Here is a 16,654-nt window from a genome sequence, read left to right on the forward strand (position 1 = left end):
ATGTTGATGATGGAAAATAGTGGAAAATCTGAAATAATACATTTTCTTTGGGGATTATTTTGACTCACAGCGCCCCGCATATTATGTATCCCTCCACCATGAATGGAGTTTAAGACCAAAATCATCTCAAAACTTTAATCAGACAGTGTCTCAGTCATCAGGCAGTGAATTCATAACCATTTCATGTAGTAACTTTCTGTGAGGGAGCTTTTAGAGGTGGACGTCTGGTTCCTATCACCACCACTGTGAACAGTTCTGACTTTGTACGTTTCTCTAGAATGGAGCATTTCACACCAAACCACTCTGAATTACTTTGTTTGTGTCTTAATATTATAATTATGCTGAAATTTTGAGAAAGCAGTGAAATTCCCCTTTCATAAATGTGTCTTTCTGCCCCTCTGTCCAACCTAACTTGGGCTTTTCTTATTCTTACAGAGCCTGAAGAGGAAGTATTGCCATAATGTGTCATCCCTAGGATTTTCCTCCACGTGTTTATTTGTAAAGAAGATAAAATTATTACCTACAACCTATTTTCTGTCTCTTTTTGTCACGTATTCAGCTCTGAGTGTCAACAACTTCGTTCATTTTGTCGTTCTTATAATAAAACGTACTCCAGTTTCACTACTAATGATGTAACTCGTTACAGAAGTGCCGGTAATGAAGGGAGATTATGAAACTTTCTTGACTTTAAAGTTTAAAGGGCCTAAAGAGTTAAGCATCAGAGAGTTTAAAGCCCACACGCAGAGGAATGTTGAACGCTCGGAGGCTTGGACGTACCACCTGCTGAACTGTCAGGGCATGTTGAGGGTGTTCATCTGTATCAGAAGTATTTATGTTGGTCTGTGCTGTTCTTGCTGATGTTGCTGTACAGTTCTGTGTGCAGCAGTGAAAAGTTCATTACAATAAAGTTTTTATAAATCGCAAACAGTCTATTAGAGATTTTGCACTGCACATCTACCCTCACTGAGCGCTTTATTAGGTACATTTACCCTGTTTCTACACTCATTGTCCACTTTATCAGCTCCACTGACCATATAGGAGCACTCTGTAGTTCTACAGTTACAGACTGTAGTCCATCTATTCCTCTGCATGCTTTGTAACCCTGTTCTTCAGTGGTCAGGACCCCCACAGACCCTCACAGAGCAGGTACTATTTGGGTGGTGGATCATTCTCAGCACTGCAGTAACACTGACGTGGTGGTGGTGTGTTAGTGTGTGTTGTGCTGGTCTGAGTGGATCAGACACAGCAGTGCTGCTGGAGTTTTTAAACACCTCAGTGTCGCTGCTGGACTGAGAATAGTCCACCAACCAAAAATATCCAGCCAACAGCGTCCTATGGGCAGCGTCCTGTGACCACTGATGAAGGACTAGAGGATGACCAACACAAACTGTGCAGCAGCAGATGAGCTATCGTCTCTGACATCTACAAGGTGGACCGACAAGGTAGGAGTGTCTAATAGAGTGGACAGTGAGTGGACACAGTGTTTAAAAACTCCAGCAGCGCTGCTGTGTCTGATCCACTCAGACCAGCACACCAGCAGGTTCTTTAGTAAAAAAAAATGGTTCTGTATATAACTATGAACACTCAAAGAACCCTTTGCATGATTAAATGGTTCTTTGTATCGTGAAAGTGTTCTTCAGATAGATAGAGAATGTGCTGTAGATGGTTCTATATAGAACCTTTTTTAAAAATGTTTTTATATAGCACCCAAAAGTGTTCTTCTATTGTTACATTCTTGACATTGTAACAATAGAAAAACGCTTTTTTGGTGCTATATGCAGGGTTCTATATAGAACTGTTTTTTCTTTACTAAAGAACCCTTGAAGAACCATATTTTTTAAATGCACTTAAAACATTTGTGTAATTTTATGTACCGAAATGATAATACTTCATTTCTACATGACCATTTTCCGACCTCTCTAGCACTGTTTTTGTTAATGAGCTCTGTTCTGATTGGCTGTCCTGCGTTTTCTCTGTCAAAAAGCAGTGATGTCTATAAGTGGGCAGGGCTAAACTGCTGTAACAGGAAAATGTGGATACATGTAGATTAGCCTGGTTTTCATGACATTACTGAGGTCAAGACAGGCTGATGTAGTACTGGGCAATATACCGGTTGAAATTCTTCTTAAGGTATTAGTTTTGACATTACCGTTATATAAGTAGGCAAATATATGCAGATAACGCGTCATACAAACATCCCTCACCTCTCGTATAGTGAGATGCAGTCTGAGGTCAGTTAGTCCAGCATGTTGTCAATGGAGTGACATCAGATTGTAATGAGTTAATGAGTTAACAGAAGGAAAAGAGAGTGGAAGGAAAAGCCAGTCTCTTAGGGTTAGCTGTTAGCCACTAGCCTAGCTGTGTGCTGTGCTCCTCGCTCAGCCAGCTGCTTCAGTCTTGGCCTTCAAGCCGAGAGGCTCTGCAGCTTTCCTAGCTAAATTCCAGCAGCGTCTGACACTCATAGATTAAAGCTCAAATGTGAGAGACGCACACGTCAGACAAATGACATCAAACACCACAATGTAACCACTGCACGAGAGAAGCTGCTGTGGGCTTTGCATGCTGTCGCTTTTATCTCGTTAGGGTTAGAAATACTGATATCTGTCTACAGGTTGTTCATGTTTGTTTTTACTATTTCACCCAATAAAAATATTTCTGATTTACTTCAGGTAATAAATACGGTTCTTATTAAAAGTGAAGGGACGTCCAGAATAGTATGCCACTATTAATCCACAAAAAAACGTTTCCTTAAGCATCCAAAATGGTTTTATTTGAAAAAATATGCATAAACACACTACACTGTGGTATAAACAGAAATCTTAACAATCTTAATTGTACCGTGATTTCAATGTTTGCCCACACCGTCCACTACTAGGCTGGTATGTGCCCTTTAAATACTGCTCTATTTCAAATCCATTGTGCTGGTGCGCAGCGGCAATTACACTTACGGTCGTATTGTACTAAAACAGACTTCGTACAGAACACAACACAAACCAAACAACAGTTCCTCCCACTTGTGGTGGCCTTGAAAAAAGGGCCGAGCCTCAGTCGAGTGAACAAAGGCAAATTAAAGTTATATTTGTCGTTTTGTTTGTGCTTTTGGTCACTGTTGCTTATCTAGTGATACAAAACGTAGCATACAGGAAATGTCTTTCTTTTCTGTATGTGTGTGAGAGAGCGAGAAAGAGAGAGAGAGAAGGTGTAGACGGTGGGTGTAAAATGACAGCAGTAACAAAGAGGCTCATTTTGACCCTGTGTTTAAGATAGCCAGCATCTAAACTCCACCACAATGGAACATCAACCACAAATGCACCATAGAAGTGCTTAGCGCTCTTCAGCAGATGAAACACGTCCCACCACATGATGATAAATGCTCACATTAAAAAAAAACAGCAGGCTTTATCATCATGTGGTGGGACGTGTTTCATCTGCTGAAGAGTGCTAAGCACGTCTATAGTTCAGACTAATTCATTAAAGAGCCAACCTCCTACATTTTTCTGGTATTTTTTCCACATGACCGTTTTTCAGCCTCTGTTTATCTCTTGGAAATAAACAGGCCGTTTCTGTTGCTGTGACTTTAAGACTGATGTATGCAAACAGGCTCTGTTCTGATTGGCTGTGCCTCATTCAAAAAGCAGTCCAGGCTGAAACACTCCTTATAGCTTCAGCGTGATTAGGCAGGGCTAAACTGCTGTAGGCAGATATATATAAGTGTGTCGGCTTTCATGACATCACAAAAAACAATGAATTCAAAATGAGCTGTTTTTACAGCGTAGTTTACATAAATGGATTGTACAGACTGGGGAGTGAATAGTTAATATTAAACTTCAACAGTGTTTACATACTACATCAAAGTCTTTTAGTTAAGGAGAAAAATTCTGTTTTCCATGATTATGGGCCCTTTAAGATGACTAGGTTGCTTGTTTAAAGGGCCCGTATCACAGCAAGTTGAATTTTGTTTGCTGTTTGAATCAAAAGGGTTTGTAAAATGGTTAATGGTTTGTAAACACGGTTAATGTTTATTATATATGTATACTCCATATAGGCAAACTATACCGCTAAAAACAGTGTGTTTTGGAGTGTTTGGAATTCATTGTTTTTGTGATGTCATGAAAACCAACACTTTTACACATATCTGCCTATTTCGACCTACGGCAGTTAAGCCCCGCCCATTCGTAGTGAAGTTACAACTGTATCAGCCCTGTGTCCTGCTTGAGCTACAATACAAGGCAGCCAATCAGAACAGAGCTCATTTACATGCATCAATTTTAAAGGGCCCACATCCTACATTTTTCCTGCATTGTTTTTACTTCCGTGGTCTACTCATGACATTTGTGTGGTTTTATGTATGTAAATGAGCCCTGTTCTGATTGGCTGTCATGTATGGTGCCTCATTCAAAAAAGCAGTCCAGGCTGAAATTTGACTTCAGCAGGAATGGGCAAAGCTAAACTGCTGTAGGCCAAACAGGTGGACATGCTTTGCCTTGTGTGACATCACAAAAACAGTTAATTCCAAGTTGCAGCTTAGTTTTCATAAATGGACTGTATGGACTGAAGTGTATGTTTGGAAAATGTAACAGTGTTTGCATAAAACTCAAACTCTTTATTTAAAAAAGGTGAGCAGAAGTCAGTTTTCTATGATATGAGCTCTTTAAGAAGACCAGTTGAGTTGTTTAAAGGGCCCATATCATGGCAAACTGAATTTTCTTCACTATATGAAACAAAAGAGTTGGTAAAATGTAAACAATGTTAAAGTTTCCTGCTCATATATACATACATATATATACTGTTTATTTAAAAAAAGTGAGAACTCAGTTTTCCATGAAATGAGCTCTTTAAGATGACCAGTTGAGTTGTTTAAAGGACCCGTATCATAGCAAAATGAATTTTCTTCACTATATGAAACAAAAGAGTTGGTAAAATGTAAACAATGTTAAAGTTTTACGCTCATATATACATATATATATATATATATACTGTTTATTTTTAACATTTTTAAAAGTGAGAAGAATGCAGTTTTCTATGATATGAGCCCCTTAAGATGACCAGTTTATATACATGTATATATATATATAAACACACACACACACACACACACATATATATATATATATATGTGTATATATATATATATATATATATATATATATATATATATATATACACACACACTCTTTATTTTTAACATGAGTGAGGAGAATTCAGTTTTCTATAATACAGGCCCTTTAAAGGCACAGTCTGTTTAAAGCTAAGGGGTAAAGAAAGGTTGGAAAGTGGTCAGATAAAAATAAGTGCTTGTTTTTGGTATATAAATGTACACTAATGTTATAAATTGACTTCAGGAAAAATGACTGGATGTGCTCCTTTGTGCTAAAACTCGTACTTACAGTGAGTGTACAGCAGTGAAGGGAAGTGGGCTAGCTGAGCTGTGTTTATTTTAGAGAAGTCTCAGTGTTTTGTGGTCGGACACTGCAGCTCTAATGGCGTTTAATGAACAAGCCTGCCTTTTCTCCTCACCGCAGACCAGCACGCGTCCTCTGCTATCGCTATTGGCTGCGATGTCGAGGCTTGAGCTTAGACTGGCTTCCTATTCGAACTCTCCGTTCCACTTTAAATGGCCCTGCTGTTACACGTACCAGTTACACTTAAGGTGGAACGGAGAGGACTAATAAGACGCTGGCCAACGAGAGGCAAACTTCAGCTCGTGCTTCTGTTCGGTCTGACCTCATCGTCCTCTTCCTCCTTCAGAAGAAAAGTCTTCTCAGCATCAGGAACCGAAGAACTGCGACCTCCACGACACAGAAACGCGTCTCAGCCAACTTTATGCCTTTTCGCGTGTTCGACTGGACACTGAGGGAAAACCCGCCTGTGCTCTTCTGACCTTTCATCAGCAGCCAAGCTCATTTTGAGGCTCTTCAGCGATGGAGGGGTCTGAAAGCTCAATAAACCGAATTGGTCGCACGATTTGGACAGTCTGGGTGAGTCAGTGTCCGGTTATTTCAGGGTGATTTAGAAGTTATGTTTAAGACTTGAAGTGCAACTCCACTAATTTCCAAAAATTAAGCTTAATTAAACTGTTCAGATGTAAACAGAGTCATTCAGAGTGGTTTGGTGTGAAACGCTCTGTTCTAGATAAACTTACAGAGTCAGAACTGTTCACAGTGGTGGTGATAGGAACCAGACGTCCACCTCTAAAAGCTCCCTCACAGAAAGTTACTACAAGAAATGGTTATGAATTCACTGCCTGATGGCTGAGACACTGTTTTATGATGGATTTATGAAGGTTTTGGCTTGTTTTTATTTTAATATTTGTGTATTTGTGCAGGAGAGATACATGCTGGGTGTTTTGAGGCTAAATAGTCCCCAAAGAAAAACGTTTTTCCACAGGTTTAACGCTATTTTAGAAATATATGTATTACATATCATAATTCAGATGTGTGTAGGTTCACTGGTGGTTTCGGACAGTAACCTCTGGTTCCTATCAGCACCACTGTAAAGACATCTTACTACGTTTTATATACATACACACACATATGTATGTGTGTGTGTGTGTGTGTGTGTGTGTGTGTGTGTGTATATATATATATAATAAATCAGCAATTTGATCATGCCGAAAGTTTTAAAAAAATGGTGGAATTCCCCTTTAAACCCCCTAGGATTCCTAAGGGAGGGGAAGAGCCTACTTTTCAGGTAATGTCCAGGAGGCTTTCAGCAATCCAGGTTCTTGAAGTGTCTGCAAGTGAAAGCCAATGGAATTAAAGGGGAATTCCACCAACTTTTCAAAATTTCTTCATATTTTAGTGTTTGAGATGTAATCAGAGTGATTCAGAGTGGTTTGGTATGAAATGGTTCAGATGTCTTTACAGTGGTGGTGATAGGAACCAGGGGTCGCCATGACTACAACACAAATATAGACATTTTATTTACTATCTAAAACCTCCAGTGAACCTACACGAGTCTTCTGAGTTTATTCATTATATCATGAATACTACAATACATGTTTAAGGCCAAAAACGTCTTTGAAAACTGTTGTAAAACAACGTCTCAGTCATCAGGCAGTGAATTCATAACCATTTCATGTAGTAACTTTCTGTGAGGGAGCTTTTAGAGGTGGACGTCTGGTTCCTATCACCACCACTGTGAACAGTTCTGACTCGTTAAGTTTCTCTAGAACGGAGAGTTTCACACCAAACTACTCTGAATGAATCTTAACCATTTAATTATGCTAAAATTTCAGTGGAATTGCCCTGTAAAACTTAAAAAGAGCTTGAAAATAAGTTAATACTGAAGCTTTTGCTGTTATCTGAATATGTTCAGACTGCAGTTTTATGTTCATCTAATTACGCTTAGACTGCAGGCTTCCTTTTCATAATCAGGGTTGATTGTGTGAATGTTTTAGGCCCTGTCTGATAAAGGTGTTGACACAGCGTGGCCTAAAAACATTCACACAATCATCTCAGTTTGTGAAAAGGAAGGCCACAGTATGACTCACTGCACATTTTCACAGATTCCAGTTTGTGGAAAAACTGACCAGTTATGAATAACTTGCTTAATGCTGTGTAAAAAAGGCATGTCAGAATATTTCTGGACTGATGTGAGTTTATGGAATAAGAATGGTCAGCAAATTGATGGGTACAATATAAAAATATGCTTTTACCACAAACTACAGCATTTTAAAATACTTGTAAATCATATTATATTTTATGCTTATTAAACAGCATGGAGCACACATTAGCATTAGGGCTGCATGATAGGGACATAAAATATGTTGTTTGATAAAGCTGTTGGATATAATGATGATATGAGAAGTTCCTCCACACCAAACTTGTCAAACCATGTCTTTATGGAGCTGCTTTGTGCACAGGGGCTCAGTCATGCTGGAACAGGAAAGGTTCTTCCCCAAACTGCTGACACAAAGCTGGAAGCAGATAACTGTGTAAAATGTCTTTGTATGACGTAACATTAATATCACCCTTCACTGGAACTGAGGGGCCCAAACCCTGAAAAACAGCCCAGCCCATCAACCCTCCTCCACCAAACTCCAGTAGGTGGCGTTCTTCATCCCCCAAACCCAGATTCATCATCAGACTGCCAGATAGTGAAGTGTGGTTCATCACTGCAGAGGGCACGTTTCCACTGCTCCAGAGTCCAGTGGCAGTGCTTTACACCAGGGTTTCTCCACCACTGGGCCATGGCCCACAAGTGGGCCTTGAAACTCCCTCTGCTGGCCCTAAGGCCAACACTGAGGGGGTGCCAGTTGTCCATGCTGGGTCTTCGATGGCACTCTGTCATTAAAATAAAAAAGAACCGACTTAACAATTAAAAAAGCTAGAAAATGTTTCCAAACAATAAAGAACAGTAATACGAGGCCTGTGAAAATAGAGCACAAAAGCTTTTTTACCTATTGGCTCTGAAAACAAAATATTCTCCGCCTGATGTTTCAGTTGTCCACCTGCAACACTGTGAAAAAAAATGAATGTCGTAGAAACATTCCACTTAATTTGGTACCGTTCTGTTGATATTTTATGTCGACTGATGCACGTTGCGTATTGCAGGAGCTTCCCCCAGAATGAAGTATTTAGGCAAAAAAGCTGTGTTGTGTTTTCTTGTGGGCCTTCATGCTTGCTAGAGACAAATAAGTGCACCTCGTGGTGGCAACAGTTGAGAACCCGTGCTTTACACCACTCCATCTGACGCTTGGCATTGCGCTTAGTGAACTTAGGCTTGTGTGCAGCTACTTGGCCATGGAGACCCGTTTCATGGCGTTCCTGATGCTCAGTTCTTGTGCTGATTTGCTTCCAGAGGCAGTCCGTGACTCCTTAGTGAGCGATGCAGCAGAACCTTCGCAGGGTGCACTCTTCAGCACTCTGTGGCCTCGCTCTGTGAGTTTGTGTGGTCTACTGTTTTGCGGCTGAGCTGTTGTTGCTCTTAGATGCTTCCATTTCACAATAACAGCACTTGGCCGGGACAGATCTAGCAGGGTAGACATTTCAGGAACTGACTTGTGGCAAAGATGGCATGATTAAAGTCATTGCCAGTGTTTGTCTGTGGGGATTGCATGTGGCCCTGTGCTTGATTTTAAACTGCTGTTAGCAATGGATGTGGCTGAAACACCTGAACTCCACATACGTTTGGCCTGTAATGTACTTTCTTTAAAAGCTACAAAACAAATAAATATAGTTTTATTTTTTTATATACACTCAAAAAAATGTAAACACCGATCAGGCATAACATTTTGACCACCTCCTTGTTTCTACGCTCATTGTCCATTTTATCAGCTCCACTTACTATATAGGTGCACTTTGTAGTTCTACAGTTACAGACTGTAGTCCATCTGTTTCTCTGCATACTTTGTTAGCCCCCTTTTACCCTGTTCTTCAGTGGTCAGGACCCCCATGGACCCTCACAGAGCAGGTACTATTGGGGTGGTGGATCATTCTCAGCACTGTGGCAACACTGATGTGGTGGTGGTGTGTTAGTGTGTGTTGCGCTGGTCTGAGTGGATCAGACACAGCAGTGCTGCTGGAGTTTTTAAACACCTCAGTGTCACCGCTGGACTGAGAATAGTCCACCAACCAAAAATATCCAGCCAACAGCGTCCTATGGGCAGCGTCCTGTGACCACTGATGAAGGACTAGAGGATGACCAACACAAACTGTGCAGCAGCAGATGAGCTATCGTCTCTGACTTTACATCTACAAGGTGGACTGACAAGGTAGGAGTGTCTAATAGAGTGGACAGTGAGTGGACACAGTGTTTAAAAACTCCAGCAGCACTGCTGTGTCTGATCTACTCGTACCAGCACAACACACACTAACACACCACCACCACGTCAGTGTTACTGCAGTGCTGAGAATGATCCACCACCCAAATAGTACCTGCTCTGTGAGGGTCCATGGGGGTCCTGACCACTGAAGAACAGGGTAAAAGGGGGCTAACAAAGTATGCAGAGAAACAGATGGACTACAGTCTGTAACTGTAGAACTACAAAGTGCACCTATATAGTAAGTGGAGCTGATAAAATGGAGTGTAGAAAGAAGGAGGTGCTCATAATGTCATAATATTTTAATTCCTTAGAAAGCTCCTTATGGTGATGCAGGTTTGTTGTAACAGTAGTGATTAGTGCTTCATACATTTGAGAATAGTCATCACAGTTTTTCGGGCTAGTAGTTCAGCATTGAGTGTTTTTGAGTTGTGTATGTTTTGTAACTGGCCATTTACCCTGTAAGAGACCTGCCCTTTGAATAAACACATGAACGAGAGCTCTGTAGGAACTTTATTACAGCTGCACAAAACTGCACAGGTCATTTCATTATTTGTGCACAGAGGATTAACAAAGTCAGAACTCCATTGTTCAGTGTAACCACCTGTTTACTGTGTATATCACAATAGAACTCCTCAATCTTAAATCTAACTGCTTCTCACAGACTGTAACTGACTGCCATATTTTCTTGCTCTATGTGTGTGTGTGCAGGGTTACCTCTCAGGGGCCGTGGGAAGATATTTACGACCAGAGGTCACAAACGAAGACGACCAGAGCGAGGACGTTCAACAGGAAGACACAGCGGCTAAGAGTTACAGGGAGTTAAAGGAAAATGAAGAAGAGAAAGAACGGAGTGAGGCCCAGGCACAGAGCCAAAGTGAGAGACCCCAAGCTGGGGTCAGCGTGCGGACCGCCGCCGCTCAGTGGGAAAAGGGGAAGGTACGCAGGGAGCACACGGGCAGACCCTGCTCGCAGTGGTATCGCGTGGAATGTCGGGGTTCAGGAGGGACATTCAGAGGACAAGAAAGCACAGGAGCAGCGGGATAATGAGGGAACGTCGGAAAATAACAACGAGGCAGCCACAACAAATGAGTTTGTTGCTAGCGTTGACCAAGTTTGTCCACCTGCGTCCACTGAGGGCAGCCAAGACTTCGGAGTTTCTGTGAGTGATAAGGATGTAGATGCTAGAAGGAGTGAAAATAGGACTGATGATATGGGAAAGGAGTGAGGGCGCTGAAAATGAAAGGGAAGCAGTGGATGAGTCTGCTGCGCAAGGAGGTTTTGGAGACATCGCAGAGGTCTCAGTAGAGAAGAAACCCACTGATGACCAGGACTCAAATGATGAACGTACATCACAGTTGGCAGATGATTGGGTATTCCAGCTGACCTCTTCAGCGAGGGAACAAGGAGACCTTTTAAACAAAGAACTCAAAGTGGATGAAACGACTGAAAACAAGGCCACGGCGACACCAGAAAGGGAAGTGATCGATGTCAACAATGTGGGAACAAAGCAAGGAGCTGTGGGAACAGTAAAAGATGGGCAGCATGAGGCAGGTCAGCAGTTAACTGAAACTGAAACTGCCGAAGTGTGTGAGTCACAGCTGGATGAAGAACAGATTAACTTTACAGAGGAAATAGTTCAGACTACACATGAACTTTTGGAGGAAACTGTGACAGGACAGATTGAAAATACAGAAACATATGAAAAAGAGCCAGAATCAATCAGCAAAATTATTGAAAAAAAGACCCAACCAGCACCAGAAAGGCAGCCAATCGATAATATCGAGGAACGTGAAGCGAGGCAGCAGTTAGATGAGTCCAAAACGGCTGAAACTCTTGGCATCTCTGAGTCAAAGCTGGATGAAGACCAAACTGAGGGAATTGAGACTGCGTATAAATTATTGGAGGGGCCTGTGACAGAACAGACTGAAAATGCAGAAGTTTATGAAGAAGAGCCAGAACCAATTAGCAGAATTATTGAAAAGAAGGCACCAGAAAGAGACGTGATCATCGAGGAACCAAAGCAAGAGACTGTGGGGACAGCACAAGATGGTCAGCAGTTCAGTGAGTCCAAAGCTTTTGACATCTTTGAGTCAAAGCTGGACGAAGCCCAGATTGAATTTACAGAGGGAATAGTTGAGACTAAACATGAACCTTTGGAGGAACCCGTGACAGGACAGATTGAACATGTAGAAGTTTATGAAGAAGAGCCAGAACCAGTCAGCAAAATTACTGAAAAGAAGGCTGTGTCAACACCAGAAAGAGAAAAGATCAATGAGGGAACAAAACAAGTGGCTGCAGATGGGCAGCATGAAGCAGGACAGCAGGTAAGCGAATTCATAGCTTCTGAAATTGCTGACAAACTGAACCTCCAAAAGTCAAAGCTGGACGAAGCCCAGATTGAATTTACTGAGGGAATAGTCGAGACTAAACATGAACCTTTGGAGGAACCTGTGATAGGACAGATTGAACATATAGAAGTTTATGAAAAAGAACCAGAACCAACCCCAGAAAGAGAAGCGATCATTGAGGAACCAAAGCAAGGGACTGTGGGAACAGCACCAGATGAAGCGGGTCAACAGTTCAGTGAATACAAACCTGCTGAAATTGTTGACGTCTGCGACTCAAAGCTGGAGGAATTTACTGAGGAAATAGTGGAGACTGAATGTGAATTGTTGGAGGAACCTGTAACAGAACAGATGGACAATGCAGAAGCTTTTGGACAAGACCTAGAACCTATTACCAAACGTATTGAAAACAAGGCAACACCAACACCAGAAAGGGAAGCAATTGATGCTGGCAATGAGAAAACAAAGCAGGAGACCGTGGGACCGGTGAAGGATGGACAGTATGAAGCCGGTCAGCAGTTCAGTGAATCCAAAGCTTTTGACATCTTTGAGTCGAAGCTGGATGAAGCCCAGATTGAATTCACAGAGGAAATAGTTGAGACAAAACGTGAACCTTTGGAGGAACCTGTGACAGGACAGATTGAACATGTAGAAGTTTATGAAGAAGAACCAGAACCAGTCAGCAAAATGAATGAAAACAAGGCACCAGAAAGAGAAATGATTGAGGTCATCGATGAGGGAACGAAGCAAGTGGCTGCAGATGGGCAGCATGAAGCGGGACAGCAGTTAAGCGAATTCATAGCTTCTGAAATTGCTGACAAACTGGACATCCATGAGCCAAAGCTGGACGAAGCCCAGATTGAATTTACAGAGGAAATAGTCGAGACTAAACATGAACCTTTGGAGGAAACTGTGACAGGACAGATTGAACATGTAGAAGTTTATGAAAAAGAACCAGAACCAACCCCAGAAAGAGAAGCGATCATTGAGGAACCAAAGCAAGGGACTGTGGGAACAGCACCAGATGAAGCGGGTCAGCAGTTCAGTGAATCCAAACCTGCTGAAATTGTTGACGTCCGCGACTCAAAGCTGGAGGAATTTACTGAGGAAATAGCGGAGACTGAATGTGAATTGTTGGAGGAAGCTGTAACAGAACAGATGGACAATGCAGAAGCTTTTGGACAAGACCTAGAACCTATTAGCAAACGTACTGAAAACAAGGCAACACCAACACCAGAAAGAGAAGCAATTGATGCTGGCAATGAGAAAACAAAGCAGGAGACCGTGGGAACGGTGAAGGATGGACAGTATGAAGCCGGTCAGCAGTTCAGTGAATCCAAAGCTTTTGACATCTTTGAGTCGAAGCTGGATGAAGCCCAGATTGAATTCACAGAGGAAATAGTTGAGACAAAACGTGAACCTATGGAGGAACCTGTGACAGGACAGATTGAACATGTAGAAGTTTATGAAGAAGAACCAGAACCAGTCAGCAAAATGAATGAAAACAAGGCACCAGAAAGAGAAATGATTGAGGTCATCGATGAGGGAACGAAGCAAGTGGCTGCAGATGGGCAGCATGAAGCGGGACAGCAGTTAAGCGAATTCATAGCTTCTGAAATTGCTGACAAACTGGACATCCATGAGCCAAAGCTGGACGAAGCCCAGATTGAATTTACAGAGGAAATAGTCGAGACTAAACATGAACCTTTGGAGGAACCTGTGATAGGACAGATTGAACATATAGAAGTTTATGAAGAAGAAATTATTGAAAAGAAAGCACCAGAAAGAGACGTGATCATCGAGGAACCAAAGCAAGAGACTGTGGGAACAGCTCAAGATGAAGCAGGTCAGCAGTTCAGTGAATCCAAAGCTTTTGACATCTTTGAGTCAAAGTTGGATGAGGCCCAGATTGAATTTACAGAGGAAATAGTTGAGACTAAGCATGAACCTTTGGAGGGAACCTGTGACAGGACTGACTGAACATGCAGAAATATATGAAGAAGAGCTAGAACCTGTTAGCAAAATTGAAAAGAAGGCCCTAGAAAGAGAAGCGATCATTGGGGAATCAAAGCAAGAGACTGTGGGAACAGCACCAGATGAAGCGGATCAGCAGTTCAGTGAATACAAAGCTGCTGAAATCGCTGACGCATGTGAGTCAAAGCTGGATGAATGTACTGAGGAAGTAGAATTCTTGGAGGAACCTGTAACAGAACAGATGGAAAGTGCAGAACCTTTTGGACAAGACCTAGAACCCATTTGCAAACGTATTGAAAACAAGGCAGCACCAACACCAGAAGCAGAAGCAATCGATGTCAGCAATGAGGAAACAAAGCAGGAGATCATGGGAACGGTAAAGGATGGACAGCATGAAGCTGGTCAGCAGTTCAGTGAATCCAAAGTTGCTGAAACTGTGGACATCTGTGAGTCAAAGCCGGAAGCCCAAACGCAATTTACTGAGGAAATACTGGTGACCGAATGCGAACCATTGGAGGAACCTGTGACAACTCAGATGGAAAATGCTGAAATTGATGATAAAGGGCTTCAAGCTATCTGCAAAATGGACCTAATGGTGAAAGTGACCTCTGAAAATGAGCAAGTTGACGGTGGAACTGATTTGTCAGCATTTATTGTGGAAGCAGATCAATTTAAACACTGTAAAGAGGATATAGAAGAAGAACCATCCCTGAAAGCAGAAGTGGAGCTTGTAGATGGCGCAGCTCACGATCTCATTGGATTGCGAGTACCAGAGATGGTGATTAAGCAAGGCAGTGAGTCAGTAGATGCAGGGCCTGGAAACCAGACTAACCAACCATCAGAATTTCAACAGCAGGTCGGAGGAGAAGTTGCAGCGGATGATGTGAAGAAATCAGCAGAGAGAAGTTTAGAGAAGCCTACAGCTAGAGAAGCACTGGCTCTGCAGGAAACTATGGGCCAATCCAACCTTGAAGAAGAATCCATGCAAGAAAAGTCAGAAACACAAGTCAATGAAATGCAACAAGAATCAAATTCTGTAGAGCAAGAAGATGAAATCTCTGGTGATGAAATGCTGAGGCCTTCGCTACAGGAAGTAGACCAACCAGAGGACCCCTTTGCAGCACGTGCTGAGTTGTTAACAAACCTAAGTGTGGAAACAAAGGCCTGTGTTGCTGAACAGAAAGTGGAAGTGCCTGAAACAGCTGAGAGTGATCAGGCCTCAACGGAAGTGAAACGTGAGCAAGCAAAATCGGAAATGGATGCAAAAACAGAAAATGAATCATCTCCGACAGCTGTGGAAGCCTTGGAAACACTCAAAACATCAGCTTCTGTTCTGGATGAAGGTCAGATTCCATTAAACCATGGAGAGTGGACCTCGCAAGACAGATCTGACGTTGAAACCAAAGTCCAGATTGGATACTCGGGGGCTTCGAGTCTGCCAGAGAGTGAACCAATGAATCCGCAAATGTCAGAGATACAAACGAACGTGCAGAAAGATGCTGATGAAGCGCTGGAGATGCAGAGAGATCCTGATGAGACCAAGATTGGATTACAGGATGAAATAAAGACCGCTGTGACCTCGCTGGGAGTCGTGGAGGAAGTAATGAGTGGGCTGACCCAAGACTTGGAGGAAGCTCAGAGCTTGTCGAAAGAATCAGACGTTCAGACCGAAACAAAGGAGAGGGAAAGTGATGTGGAAACGTCAGAGAGTACAGCCTTGCAGGTGCACAGTGAGTTTCCTAATAATACATTGGAGGACAGGAAACATTCACAAGCAGAAACAATGGACATTGAAAGTGAGGCCTGTGGGGAGAACCCTCAGAACGCAGGAGTTGAGAATGTAGCGGGAGAAAAGGATGGCGCAAAAGCCGATGATGAAGCAGAAGTAGACAGTAATGCGAAACATACAGGAAAGAAGCAGACCTCCACTGAAGAGAGGGGCAGAAAAAATGACAAGAAATGTAGAAGATGAACCGTCTAAGTCGAGGAGCTGGGCAGCACCGGACCTTTTACTTCAGCAGGTGACCCTCTGATCCAACTGATCACTTTTTTGTTTAATAACCAGAGCACACCCACCTAATGTTCTCCACCAAACCCAAACATTGGTGTGTACCTGGGAAGTGTCTAGAAAAAGGGTGTAGCGATATTCAGAATTCAATTCAGTGGATTTTTTGATAAGGCAGAACTAAGAAGTGCCTGAAAACGTGCCTTGTGTTTACATGCTGATGTTAATATGTTCATAATATGCACTGCACACATGCATTATACCTCTGTAGTCCCACACACAGGGCCCAGATCTCTCAGATCTCACACATTACAGAACATCTCCAGCTTAGAACCCATTTAAACAGTGTAATAGTGAATTTATACGTTTAGTAAGAAAAGAGATCATCACAGCTGTGATGTTATTCACTGTAACACTGGATCTCCAGTGTTTCACTGCTTTTACACATCAAGTCTGCAAAATAGTTTTAGTTCTTTAGTAAAGAAAATGGTTCTATATAGAACCATGAACAGTCAAAGAACCCTTTGCATGATTTAAGTGTTCTTTGCATCATGAAAGTTTCTT

The 16,654-nt window shown here is 42.1% G+C and overlaps 2 protein-coding genes across 2 annotated transcripts in view; both read left to right on the forward strand.

The window, feature by feature from the left end:
- The window catches only part of si:ch211-180a12.2, a 28,446-nt gene extending 27,521 nt beyond the window's left edge, over nucleotides 1–925 (forward strand). The window contains exon 13 of the mRNA XM_036573302.1: nucleotides 436–925. Coding sequence (XP_036429195.1) covers nucleotides 436–461 — 26 coding nt within the window. The 3' untranslated portion in view covers nucleotides 462–925. The remainder of the gene's footprint in view (nucleotides 1–435) is intronic.
- A 4,334-nt stretch (nucleotides 926–5,259) lies between these two features.
- LOC118809752 (probable serine/threonine-protein kinase kinX) lies at nucleotides 5,260–14,207 on the forward strand. The gene is made up of 2 exons (XM_036573303.1): nucleotides 5,260–5,978; nucleotides 10,475–14,207. Exon 2 carries the CDS (start codon nucleotides 10,945–10,947, stop codon nucleotides 14,089–14,091), a length of 3,147 nt encoding a protein of 1,048 aa, XP_036429196.1. The 5' UTR covers nucleotides 5,260–5,978; nucleotides 10,475–10,944; the 3' UTR covers nucleotides 14,092–14,207.
- The last annotated feature ends 2,447 nt before the right edge of the window (nucleotides 14,208–16,654 follow it).

This window comes from Colossoma macropomum, unplaced genomic scaffold (assembly GCF_904425465.1).
Source record: "Colossoma macropomum unplaced genomic scaffold, Colossoma_macropomum, whole genome shotgun sequence".
Taxonomy (NCBI): domain Eukaryota; kingdom Metazoa; phylum Chordata; class Actinopteri; order Characiformes; family Serrasalmidae; genus Colossoma; species Colossoma macropomum.

Coding starts and splice junctions, on each gene's coding strand:
- LOC118809752 (XM_036573303.1), top strand. CDS start 10,945: ATGCTAGAAGGAGTGAAAATAGGACTGATGATATGGGAAAGGAGTGAG.